Below are 13,932 nucleotides of genomic sequence, written 5' to 3'. Positions count from 1 at the left end.
ATTTCAGATTGGTTAATGTAAAAATTATAAATAAAGAACCAAAATTTCATATAAAGTAGAAAAGATTATTGATACATAGTATAGTCCAAATGAACCCCTTAAAATTTTTACTCAATTAAGAGCTGCATCATATTAGCAAAACGACAACAAATATATATTTAAATGATAAATAATTGAAACGGATGGATGAGTTAAATTTTTTATATTGCACGTAAAAACAAGAAACTATTATCATCATTAAGCTTTTTAGAAAAGTGTAGAGTATTCCATCATATATTTTCAAACTAAAGTAATGAAAATGGCGGGCTAAGCATATCGTGTCTCAGTGTTCAAATCTCAAAGAAAACCAAGCAGAGAGCTTCTGAGATTGGGATGAAGATGAAGATCAGCGTAGGGGAAATTACCAGGAACAAAATGGAGGAACTTAGATTGGTTTGTGACAGGGAGATTCTAATTCAACAGCAGAGAATCGATGCTGCCACTGGTTCCTTCAAAAAATCTCTCGATTCAACCAAGACACAAGCACAAGAAACTCTTCAATTACAGTGTATGTTTTTCCCCGCATGCTAAATTCTGTGGCTTTTGTACGATTTTTGCTCGAATTTCTAGTTTTCTAAAGTTAGGGTTTTCAGCTACGCATCATTCTCAAGAATTGTAGCTGGAAGATTATTTCTTTTTCTTCATTTGGGATCTTGTTGATTGGGTTATTTGATTTAATTGATTGGTTGCGGCAGCAAAACTTGGCAAGTTAAAAGTTGAGCTGAGGGAGTTGGAAGACAAATTGGTGAAAGCACTTGCAGGTGTGTCACTCTTTAAATTTTTTTGGTATGCTCGTCATTATGTATGCTATTGTTCTTTGCTGACATTCAAACCCCTGGATGGTTGGGGTGGATTAAAGATTTAAACTTTGAGTTCAATATTTAAGTTCTTAGCAGTGCCAGTGAGCCCATTATATTTTTTAAAATTATGGGTTCAGACCTACTATTTATTGCAATTTTTAGTTGATTTTTACATATGCATTTATGTTCCGGATTAGAAGTACTGGGTTGAGATGAACTCACAGACTGAACTCTACATTTGCCAGTGCTGGATGGTATTAGGTATGCATTCCTTCAGGGTATAGTGTGTCTTAGTTTGAACTATTATTGCTTATCTACGTGCTACCATTTCTGATAAAGCTTTCAGAGGGTGGTTCATTTTGCTGTTACTTCATCATAATAGTTATCAATATTGAGAGAAGAGGATGGATGTAGTGTTTGCTTGTGGATTTTCTAATGAAGCATGATTATTGCCGAATAGGATTGTTATGTTCTACAACATGTACAGTTGAACTGAAGAGAGTAAGATTTTAATGACAGGCAATTATGAAGATTTTATTTTCAGTTAGAACAAAATGTCATGGTCTATAAGATTGTTGATATGAAGGAAATAAATATTTTGTATACAACAAACTTCTTGATCAAAATAGCATCATTTTGTTATTGGCAGTGGAACATGCCTTCATATCACAGTTATTGTGATTATGAAGTTGGGTTGTTATTCTAATCTCATTGAAGTGGCTGGTGAACTTCTCATTGCCTTTTTTTCAGAAGTGAACTTGCATATGTGATGATCTAAGTAGTAAGTATGCGAATAAACTGTTTTTTAAACTCTGAAGATCCTTATAGTAGTGACAATAAGAGCAATAAACACTGACAGTCTGAAGTTCTGAGTAGCAGTGCTTCCAAAGTTAAAAAGGATTTATTGTAGCATGTTTTTGTTATTCGAGATATTGTTGTTTCTGGCAATCTTGTTTTATTGACGGAAAATGGGAAGTACGTGTAGAAGATTCACATCCAAAGTAGCTGCAACATGGTACTCATCACACAATTCTGGAGGTTATTTACTTAATCTGCTGGATCTCACCCATAGTATTTTCCAAAAATCTCTTCTTTTTACTCTCAGTTCACTTGTTTTTCATATTTGAGACTTAAGAGGAATGATTTCAGCCACTAATTACATTTATCCAGCCTGAATATCCTGCAATTTCTGTATACTACTAATATCCTTGGTCCCGTCTGTCACTGCCCTTTTGAGTCGAGAGTCTTTTGAAAATAGCCTTTCGACCTTATAATGTAGGGGTAAGGTATACATACATCCTAACCTCCTGAATCCCTACCTGTGGGATTTCACTTGGTATGTTGTTGTTGTACACTTGTACTAATTTCCTTTGGGAAAATTTTGAATTACTCCTCATCCTTTATTTTTCTGTATTACTGATTTTGAATGATCATTTTCTCTATAAAAATTGGATTATTATTGTTTTGTCTCTGTTATTAATTTAAAACTCTAACATGTATGTCATGATGTCATCTGCAGCGAAGACCCGAAAAGAGGCAAAGCAGATAGCAATAGCAGACTCAATATCTTCTACAAAATATAGAGTAGAAGAACTTAGAGGGGTGGTGGAAAACCAAAGGGCCAGGAAAGATGAATATGCAGCCATAATATCTCAACAAGCTGATGGTAAACTCTATCACTACAAAAGTTTGCCCACTTTTCATGCATTTGACAAACTCATACTTGTTTCATGTAGAGTTTTTCTATGAGAGAAATAGCATAGAGAGATGTTTCAAGAATCATTTATGCTTAATTTCAATTTTCTAATATTCCATTTAGTCGTCGCATGAGATGACTGCTGAAATGATTTATTTTTATATCCAACTGGTTTAACGATCATGAATCCAATTGCAGTATTTATTGCTTCTGTGTGATGTTAGTGAATAAATTTCAAGACAAAAGATATCCTAAAAGTTATTTCTACATCCTTAGTTCGCGAATGTTTCTGTATGGTATGCAAACCAATTCATATGACAGATTTTACGGAAGGGGAAGAGAGAGAATAGATTTATCAAGAAGTTTATATGACCTTAGGCTCTAGTCTTATCACTTGGCCTTGTCTCAGATTAGAGGTGTTTGTGGACTTCCATCTTTCTTCTTTACACCCTCCAGAGCATTTAAAGTAACGTGAAACCCAATTATATTTGAAATTCATCTGAAGTGTAGTTTATCTTTATATGTTGATTCACGTCCAGTTTAATGCAGTAGTAAAATAGAAATGCTAGTTTAAATGATTTTTCCTGGTCAAATGAAGACACCTAATTCTCGCTCGACTTCGGCTTTGGAAAATGATCGAGAGATTATAGTCATCCAAAAAAAAAGGAGACACCTAATATGGTAGGAAGATGGCATTGAGGAATAGTGTTTCTTCGTCTGTTCTTCCTTTGAAAACTACTGTTGTATGTTGGATGTGATAGTTTAATTTTTTATTTATTTATTTTTAATTTGTGCCCCCCTTTTCAAACTCTCCCCTGTAATTCATTGTGAAAGTTGTTATTTTTTGTGAATAATGTTGGTGCTTTTTTATGTCGATAACTTTGTGACTGTTTCTGCTGTTTCTACCACGGACACCATATCCTGTTGGGTAATTGATCGGTGCATTTCTTCGTCTTCTTCTTTTGTTTGTTTGGGAAAGAACTCAAAGCATGTGAAGAAAAGCATAATCAGACTGCTGAACAGAGAGAGGATATAGAAGAGGCTATTGTGTGGTACAATAAGGTGCTTGGATTACGTATTGAATGTGGCCATGGTATGTATATCCTTCAACTTCTGTACTCATTTAAGATTCTAGAGAAGCAGACTCCGCTTTCTGAACAATATAACCCCGCCACAGGCTCTACTTATTAATAATGGATTTTTCCAGTAAAAGAAAACAACTTTCTTCTATTGTTAGATTTGTCCACTGAGCATTCATTTCCTTTGTCTTCCACAGGAGTGAAATTCGTATTTACCAATATTGATGCCAATAATCAGGATAAGGAGTACTTTTTTACCATACGTCATGAGAATGATGTATATACTTGTAAGTCTGGAACCGTTATCAACTATACATCAGTGAAAATGGTTCTGTACTTTAATTCTTATTTGGCTTGGATTTTTAGTGATTGAATGTGATCCACAACTTAATGATGCAAAAGAGCTGCTCAGAGAGTTAAATACAAGCAATGGACTGTTCAAGTTCGTCAGGACTATGAGAGAAAAGTTTCAAGCAGCCGTAACACATGGTATGCCCTGTATTTCATTTCTAATGTTATGTTATCCTCTGAGCCTTATTTACTTATATCAGACCCATATACAGCTAATTTGAAATCATAGAGTATTGGCTGCTAGCAAGCCTCTTGAGTACTGCATCTTCTTGCAAAGAATCTCCACAACAAATGCAAATCCCTCTTGATATCATTTCATAATACAAACTCTTGTTGCACCCGAAAATGGATTTTTGTTCGAATCATTAGTAGAAATTAGAAAATGATTTTGTTAATGCATTCAAGTAACTAAACGTTTCACAGTTTGGAAACTAGATTTATTGTTGTAACCTGGATTTCCTACAGGATCGATTAATTTATATTTAAACCACGATCATGAATAAGTGCATAAATATACTCTTGAAAGTTAAGTTGATTAATAAATATATTGGGGATGTCTATGATGGTTCTGAATATGTTTATGTTTCCTATGCATCCAGGGACATTTCCTGACATGGCATCTCGTGATCAAGACACTTTCATGATCTCTGTGTCTGCCCCAGTTTCTTCCATTTCAACTGATAGTAGAAGTGAGTTTTTATCCCAGCAGGAGCATCAATCTGATGAGCATAACAGAAATTTGAAGAAAGTTGACCGTGCCAAAGGGAGTAGGGCAGCACTCCTATCTCCTGGATCTGCATCATCTCTCCGACGTTCTCCTCGTTTTAAGGTAGGATTAATTTTGATAACTTGTTCAAGGACAATAAGCTCTAACTGATTTCAGTGTTCCTTTCTTTTTTCTTTATACATACACTATATTTCTTAGAAATGTTTGCGTTGAATGCCAGTAATGATTTCCCCCGAGTGTTCTCTCTAATATTCTTAATATCTTTGAGACTTGCTGCAGATAGAAACTTTGCTCGAGTAATTTAGCCTCCGATCGGAGATGAAATTTCTGCTTTAGTTCCCATTCTCTTGCTATAGGGGTGAAATAATTTAATGCACATGTTCTGGAAGGAATCCAGTTAGCATATATGATCAATTAGGGGTGTCAAATGGAGGAGAAAATGTTTGGTCAAGTTCTGATGGGTTACAATGTGTTGAGTCAAAGAACATGTGATTGACCCAACCAGTCGCAAATACTCTTGGGTCAAGATAGGTAGATCAATGGGTCATACGCCAACCCACTCAACTCAAAACCTCTTCTCTGTTTTTTTTGTTTTTTTTTTTCTAATCTGTTGCTATCCAATTGAGTTCATAACAAAAGAGTTACTGTACAAGAAAGTGATATTGCCCTACGGTAAAGACTAGTTTTCTGCTTTTTCCCTCTTTTTATGTGCAACAAATTTCTCTTACAGGTTAATTTGGGTAAAATTTGCTAGTAATTTTATGCAAGTCGATCCAATCTCTTGGATGGGTTGATTGGAGCTATACCAATTGAACTCGTAAATACTACTCATCCAAACTATTGACGTGTGGGTGGGACATTGTTACCATTTTTATGAGTCAAAGTTAACACTCCTGATGAAAGTGAATTGTGGGATACTGATGTTGCATAATAAAAGTTGGATAGGAATTTTATCATAAACTGTCTGAGGGGAGGGGGGACGTATAGAAAATTTGATAAGCAATTCTGGGGGAATGTTATTGGCTTCACATTTCAGGCTCAAGCATATCGTCAAATGCATTCTTTCCTTAATTCCTATGTTACCATGTAGAAATGTTTAATCCCTCATTGACATGCTAAGTATTGTTTGATGATACCAAGTGAAACAAGAAAAACTCACGGTTAATATGAACATATAATTGAGACTGATTATATCCCGTTGGTCTATGTACTGGGCTGTTTAAAAGGTCCACAAGCATTTGTACTTGATAACCTTTTCTCACTGTCGTGTCTGGATAGACACATCTATAGACCAACATACATGCATATGCCTGAGATGATATCAGTGTGTCCCTCAGAAAGGACCTAACATCACTGGCAGAGGGCATTTATATGGAAAGATTCTCTAATTTACAACTTTGGATGGCTGAATTTTCTGAACGAGACTGTTCATGAACAATTCCATCATTATACTTTCATGTGAATGTGTTCTTTTGGCAGGAAATACCTGGTGTGCAGTATCTTCATTTCAACAATCATTGCATAAATTGAACTAGGATTAATTTTGAGCTAGCAGCTCAAACTGCATGGGTTTCTAATGTGCAAAATTTACTTTTTGGCAGGTCAAAAGATGATAATGGTCGCACAGTTTCGTTTGAAGTTGCTTAGCCGTCAAGTTCTCGAGTCGTGATAAGCAAAAACCTGATTTGCTTCTACATAAAGGTTAGGATCAGTAACCGGCAAGTCAAATGTCTACCTGATCAAATGTTCAAAGCGTTGCTGTCTTTGCAAAACGGTTCAGGTGGCTGACTTCATTTCTTATGTCCAAGCTCTGTTGACTTTTCTCTATGATCCATCTTATGACTTTCGAGTTAGTCATTTTCTATCTTTGTAGCTATATATGTTTCCACTTTTTTTTCCCCTCAAAAGACAGATTCTTTTCCTTTTTGTACATTGTAATGTATCATCAAATGCTTGTAATGTAGAATATAGATCACTTAGATTCTGCATTCTTTTTGCATTCCGTTGATCTCTTATTTCACCAGGCTTGTTTTGGTGCGGCTTTGGAATATGATATACTCAATTTATCTGAGCTTATGCTCTGTGGAACAGTTTTTACAGGTGTGCTGCCAACACTTCTATTCTGGTTTTTGCATTTTGGTGGGATGTGTAAATTCTCTTTAGTATCAATTTGGGATTGCTGTATATTGCAATGTTGATGACAAGGCAATCTCTAATGAATTTTTGGTATACATATGTGAGGAAGCGAAAATGTGAAGGAAGGTCTCTGAAATTAACCTTCCTTATGATTTAAAGGTATACATATGTTCGACTTATTTCAGATCACATGCTTCAAGTATTTTCGTCTTTAAACTCTGTATCCAAATAAAAATAAATACAGATTGTCTTATTGCACATGCGAACGAAAGGTGATGAATTTGATCCCCTTTTAAGATAAAGTTGTATGCGTTGTTTGGTTTAGTGCATTAAAAATGGTAGGTATTGTATGACCATGTGTACTTACAAAAGTATTTTATTAATACACACTCTACAATGAGATAAGTTGAGATAACAAGTGCATGATAAATTTATACTATCCAAATTTAATCTTAAAATATCTCCGTATCAAACGATTTTTGTTAAAGGGGAGATTTGTGGTAGTGTATGTTGGATATTATGCAAAAAGTGCCAACTAAAAAAAAGGCAAAATCGTGTCGTAACGCATATAGACCAATATATAATGGACCACTAAAAGAAGATTCTTCATTATTTCCACTTAACATTTGTACTCCATCAGTTAGCTAACAACTGGACAAACTACTATACTTGTATCATATTTTCATCTATCATCATATATTATATGGATATACAACAAAGTATATCAATTTTTATTAATTTAACATGTACAATAACTAATCTTTTTTTTTTCTTCATGAATTTACATGTGGTAGAAATCTTCTATGGATAAGAACACGAGTACCCTTCCAAAGTTTATGAGCTTCAATTTCATCATTTGCTAAAACTGAAGAGTGACTTTCATTACAGTCTGCAAAGTATTTCCCACTCATCCCTTCTGTTTGTGGGCTCAATGCTACATAACATGTGCTTGCTGCACCCTGCCATACCCAAAAATAAAACAAAAATTGACCTCATTATTGTTTTTTTTCTAAAAAATAAATAAATTTTTTTTTTCGATTTTTGTTGGTTACTATGGAGGGTAGTGGAATAATGGGGAATGTAATGGTAAAGGATAATATTCAATAGAGTAAAAAGAGACAAGTATATGTGGACAAACCTGTGATGTTGACTTTAGAAGCTTTGATGCCATAAAATAGAGAGAATCTGTTTATGATTTTGTAAAATGTAAGTCAGTAAATATAGCTATCAGTGTTTGGTACAGTAATTTTTCTGATGTTCGATAAGTAAGTAAAGAATTTCTTAACGTGACAAGTTAACAAACTTTTGGCGAGTGGGGTGTGTGGAGCTGGTGGAAAAATCATTAGTATTTTTTTGAATATGAAAAAATTGAAAAATATTTTTTGTCGTACCAAACAAAATAGAAAAAGGGAAAAAGACATTATACCAGTGATAAAGCCTTTGTGATCTCTGATAATTCCAGTTTTTACAATTCCAGGATGGACTGCATTGATAGTTACATTTGCATTTCTTGCCTGTTCAACACCAAATAATTATAATTTCAGTATTGCAATTTGCAACTATACAAATATATAAAGACAAAAAACAATTTATTTATTTATTGGAAAATATATATATATATAGTGACCAATGAAGGAAAAAGAAGTAATATCATTTTGTGTACAGCACTAATAGTGCAAATAAAAGCTGGCATGATTCTAAATCCAATTCCCTAGTTTCTTACATGTCTTTGAGTTTTGTCATAGAATTTTATCAGTGAGTTGTCTAATCAAATGATGTAATTGAGTGGTAAGAAAAACACCTTAGCACAAATTAAAATCCAATTACATGATTAGATTTGCTTAATTACCACAACAAGAAAAAATTATTGGTGAATTGACTATGTTTTGATTGCTTCACTAGAGGGTTAAACACTTTTTACACTGATTATGTTTTGATTGCTTAACTAATTGAACATATTAATCTTATATTGGTATAACAGATAAGCTTCCCTCTAGATTTAATTAGTCGGAATTTTTCATAGACGCCTAGATTAAAGGTTATACCTATTTCAAGTCAGATCAAGACATTCCATAGGTACATATCTTGGTTCAGATGTCTAAATAAATTATTATTTTGCCTTGTTTATTATATCGTCCTCCACATATATTCATGGTAGATGCATAGAAAACCTAGCTATTATTACGTTATAAAAGAATTTATTGATTTACTGTCTTATCTATCGTGATGGAAATAAAGAAATTAAATCCCATACAAATGAAAGCTCGTAAAATAAAGGTGTAATGAGGGAATTAATTAGTTACCTTTAGTTGTCTTGACAATTCCTTTGCATGTAAAATGTTGGCTAATTTTGATTGAGCATATGCACGAGTACCATTATAACTGTGTGGAACACATTATATACTAAGTTAGAGTAAGTAATGATCAATCCCGTATAACAACAATAAATTACTCAGTATAATCTCACCAGCATTGTCTCAGATTAAATCTAATATAAAAAGCTAAGTGATGAAATATTTGCTAATTAAAATGTTAGGAGGATTTTATTATACTATACTTACTATTTTTTAGGATTGAGCAATTGGGAGAAACGGAATTGATCTCTTTTCACCCAATTATGAACTACTGAAGTAACATTCACTATTCTTCCTTGAATCCCACACCCTTCTGCTGTCTCCACCATTTTCTCTAATAACAACTCTGTCAATAGAAAATGACCTGCCAAATAATATACGTATCAGAGTCGAATTCATAATTTAACGGATTTAGTCTTTTTAAGATTCTTGTTACTATAACTTGTTGTACTTTCAAAACTATGGATTCAAACTACTGACATTTAAGTAACTATTTTCATAGATATCTATACTATGTATCAAAAAATCACACATTCTAGTGTAAAGAACTTTTATAATATCTTATTATACATGTAACTTGTATTATTTTTCAAAAGCTTTTACAATAATAATATATTCAAAGTGAAGTATACGCAAAATTTCTATCTTAAAAGGTAGAGAGTTTGTTTCTAATAGATCAATTATTTCTTTTTCCTTGTTAATTTTCATTATGCATATATAATTATCTTTCGGAACGTCCTAATATGAAACAAATTTTAAGTGAACTCATAAAGAATATATATATATATATATATATATATATGGTCCCAAAGTATGGCTAGTTAGAGATAATTACCTAAGTAGTTTGTAGCAAAAGTCATCTCAATTTTGTCTTCAGAAAACTCCAATTTCTGTGAAAATTTCCCTGCATTATTTCTATATGACAAAAATTCAAACCAATCATCAGTCAAAATATTTTTTTAATTTTTTTTTAGAAAAAAAATAAAATAAAATACATACATGAGGATGTGAAGTGGAAGTTGTAAAGACAAAAACTCAGCACAAAATCTCTGAATTGAAGCAAATGAACTCAAATCAATTTCTAATAATATAATTTGAGCCATTGGAGTTTCTTTTTGTATAAATTCCTTCAAAATTTCTGCTTTTTTTAAGTCTCTTGCTGGTAACACTATTCTTACACCCCTTTTTGCTAATACTCTTGCTGTTTCTGCTCCAATCCCTGATGTTGCGCCTGTAATTTTTACAATAAAATAAAATTAATTAATAAAAAATTAAATTAATTAACATCATGATGATTTGTCTAATCTTTATATGACATACTACTAAATTAGGTTTCTATATTGGATTCTGCACTAATTAATGCATGGTGATTAAAATATTAATTTATGTAGTGGGGGTTGTTGTTTTAAGTATTTTTAATGTTGGGACTTTACTATGTTAATTAATTAATTAATTAAAGATCATGGCATATGATTAGTATTCAGTATTGTCCCAGATTGAAATCTTATACATCTGACCAACAATTAATTAAGTATATAGCTAACTAGAGACAAAACTATATCTTTTCTTTCTACAAAAACAAAAAGAGACACTAAAAAGAAGAACAAATTGAATATTTAATAAAAAATTTATGATCCCTTAACCCTCACTTTTTTTTTTTTTTGCAAAATTAATTGTGAGAAGAAAAAGAAGTGTCCAACAAAGTACTATACTTCCTCTTCATGTCTCTTTACAATTTGAAGATTTATAAGACATTTTTTTGTAAAAAATAATAATAAAAAATCATAACACATCTATAATTCAAGCTATGTTAAAAGTCTCATACTGTAAAACAATCAAATCAAAGAATATTCCTTTCAAAATTCTCCACAAAAAAAAAAAAGAAGAAGATAGAGTTAATGCATGTCGACCAAAACCATGATGAATATTAAATTGCTTATAGTCACATCTCACAATATTTGATTATCCAAGAATTAACCACTCAAAATCTTTTTTTTTTAAAAAAAATCCATTTAATTCCTCATTTTCTCTAACAACAACACATCAATGAAACAAAAGTTTCAAGAAGAAAAAGAACATTAAAAAATGATATTTTTTTCTAAAGAATTCTTAACAAGTACTGATAATTGCCCTATCAAGACTCGCTTCTAACTAAACACATAAGCAATTTGCTTAGTCTTACAATCGTCTCGACAAACTCAGAAACACGACAAATAATTGAAATAAAAAGAGAGATCGTAATTACCGGTGATAATTGCAGTGAGTTGAGAATTAGAGGAATTAGAGAAATCTTTAGTAGCCTGTTCAGCAGTTGTTTTAGAACCATAACCACTTGGGCCAGCAATGCCAGCCAAATATTTGAGAGTTGCCTTCATTGCACCAAAATTTTGGAATTTTGAATAACAATATTGGAAAACCACGTATATATAAAATGCTCTATCAAACTTGTGGAAGTCCATATATATATATATATACACCTACCCCCTAATTAATAATAATATTATCTCTAATAAAAAATATATAAAAAATAATATTGGATATTGAGGGTGCACAAATCTTTTGGCTACAACCAATAACAATAGATCCCTATTGTGTAGACTATATTGTCAGGATGAGACCAAAAATAAAAATAAAAAATTTCCTCCGTCTCAAATTATTCTGTCGTAATTTTTAAAGTTTGATACTAAATAAATTATATATTTTAAGATAATAATAAGGTTAAAATAGTTAAAAACCCTTTATTAATTAATATTTTTAAGGAGAAATACAACAGATAATTTGAGACGAAGTGTATTAATTAATGATGTTTTTTGTGAAGCTTTTTTGCATAGCACACGCACGTAATTATGTGAAAGTTTTCTTTCTTACTTCTAATTATTATTGTCTGCCCTTATTTGTTTTACGCTCCTTTATTTTTTTCCTCTCTTTTCAAATCATGTTTACTTTACTTTTTGTGAGAGGTGGAAAATTTGATGTTCTCTTTAATTTGTTGTTTCCAAGGATATTTTTTTTCTTTAATTCTTCTTATTTTGGTTTTATGAAATTCATATTGATAGTTATAGTTAAAAGGATGTCATATATTATGTGTTAGGATACTCTTAACGATATAAAGAATTTTGGAAAATTAGATCATACGAGTTTAGTTCAAAACGAATAATGTAACATAATATATATTAATTTAGAGTACATATTTGGGTTAGGTTAGGCTAACAGATATTGCCTATGGATTTATTGGCTTCATTGTAGTTCCCATTAATGGAAGCATATTTGATGTCACCAATGGCATTAAAAAATATTATTATTGTGGTACAACTCCATGGGCTAAGGAAGTGCCTTCCTATGTGTCATTTCTTTTTGTATATATATTTTGTTTGGATGGTTATATTTGGTGGAAGTGATCGATGATATATATATAGATAGATAGATAGTTAATGTTAATTTTATCGATTGGCCAACCATCTTATGACAATAGTATTTTTGTATTGTATGAATGTATTTTTCTTTTTTTCTTTCACTATACTGAGATTAAAGGTTGTTCTCATCGCGAATCAATAAAAAATTATATTATAAAATATGATTTTTACACTTTATTTTTATCGAATTTCTTAGAAAAACTCATGATAAAAAATAAATTTTTATTCAAATACTGAAATAATCACGGAACATTATATAACGATTGAACATCAATTTAAAGAGTTAAATGTATAAGCTTAATGCGTTGTTGGCTTTTTCTTTCTCTCTTTACACGTGAGTGTATATTATATTTATTTATATAAAATATATAAAAGAATGCAATTATTTTGCAGTTTTTAGCTTCCTTCGAAATGGTAAAAGTCATGTCCAAGAAATATTACTATAACAAAAAAAAAAAGGAACAAAGAAATGTGTTATATTATATGACTGAGAAATATGAGTGAACTTTGTATATATATATATATCGTACACATGATTACAAAAAAGAAAACTGCACATCTTTTATCAAGAAAAATAAATTAAATATTGTTTTATCTAACTTTGAGAAATTTGTCAAATTTATTTTCTTATATAAATACATCTGTTAGGCCGATTAATTCAACTACAAATTGTCTGGATTAGCTATAATATGTTAATTAATCGATAAATTCAACTAGTTGTTTGTATTAGTTATTCATCGATAAATTCAATAAGGCATGTCTAGTATTGCGTGTGTGAACATTTGAATTAAAGAAAATTTGATGAGTATTTTCATAATTTGTCAAGAAAATAAGAGGCAAATTCGTAGTTGTAAAGTAGATTATTTTGGACGGTGACTTGTAGTTGAACATATATACTCACACTTTGGAATATTTTTTCTTGTTTTTGTTATGTTTCTCCTCTTCAATTATAGTAGGCATGACATTATTGCAATCTATTTATTTGTAACTTCAAGCAATAGAAGTGAATAGTGGAAATTACAACATGACATCATTAGTTTCTTAATTATCCTTTTTATCTAAATTATTTTGAGAATGACGTTTTCATCAGAATATTTTTATCATTTACACAACTTTAGTCAATTATATGTATCGCTCGATTCATGTTTGAATGCCTACTTAAACATCTCAACAAGTTTTTAAAATCTTTTGATATTTTTCTTTTTACATTTTTTAAAATTGATTCTAATATATCCATTTTTGATAAATACAAAATCAAAAATACTTACACCATGAATTTTCTTACTTAAGAAATACTTTTACTCAAATAAACTTGTCCCCAACAAGACAAAAAGTCT

At 31.3% G+C, this 13,932-nt stretch overlaps 2 protein-coding genes across 3 annotated transcripts; one reads left to right on the top strand and one right to left on the bottom strand.

The window, feature by feature from the left end:
* The first annotated feature begins 231 nt into the window (after nt 1-231).
* On the top strand, nt 232-6,794 carry LOC107012558 (kinetochore protein SPC25 homolog). Of its 2 annotated transcripts, none has more exons than XM_027915168.1 (8): nt 232-547; nt 732-800; nt 2,359-2,505; nt 3,515-3,628; nt 3,812-3,901; nt 3,981-4,103; nt 4,565-4,794; nt 6,294-6,794. In XM_027915168.1, exons 1-8 carry the CDS (start codon nt 373-375, stop codon nt 6,303-6,305), a joined length of 960 nt encoding a protein of 319 aa, XP_027770969.1. In that variant the 5' UTR covers nt 232-372; the 3' UTR covers nt 6,306-6,794. The 2 variants fall into 2 exon arrangements, with proteins under 2 accessions (XP_027770969.1, XP_015067916.1); XM_015212430.2 differs by having other exon boundaries at nt 233-547; nt 735-800.
* A 615-nt stretch (nt 6,795-7,409) lies between these two features.
* LOC107012883 (short-chain dehydrogenase TIC 32, chloroplastic) lies at nt 7,410-11,635 on the bottom strand. Its single transcript, XM_015212845.2, has 8 exons — nt 11,428-11,635; nt 10,182-10,413; nt 10,018-10,097; nt 9,390-9,546; nt 9,132-9,210; nt 8,255-8,342; nt 7,967-8,013; nt 7,410-7,787 (listed from the first exon to the last, which is right to left on the bottom strand). Exons 1-8 carry the CDS (start codon nt 11,555-11,557, stop codon nt 7,602-7,604), a joined length of 999 nt encoding a protein of 332 aa, XP_015068331.1. The 5' UTR covers nt 11,558-11,635; the 3' UTR covers nt 7,410-7,601.
* Between the last annotated feature and the right edge of the window lie 2,297 nt (nt 11,636-13,932).

The sequence above is a fragment of the Solanum pennellii genome, chromosome 3 (assembly GCF_001406875.1).
Source record: "Solanum pennellii chromosome 3, SPENNV200".
NCBI lineage: Eukaryota > Viridiplantae > Streptophyta > Magnoliopsida > Solanales > Solanaceae > Solanum > Solanum pennellii.
Note: the sequence above shows the minus strand (reverse complement) of the source record. Positions and strands in the feature narration are given on the sequence as shown.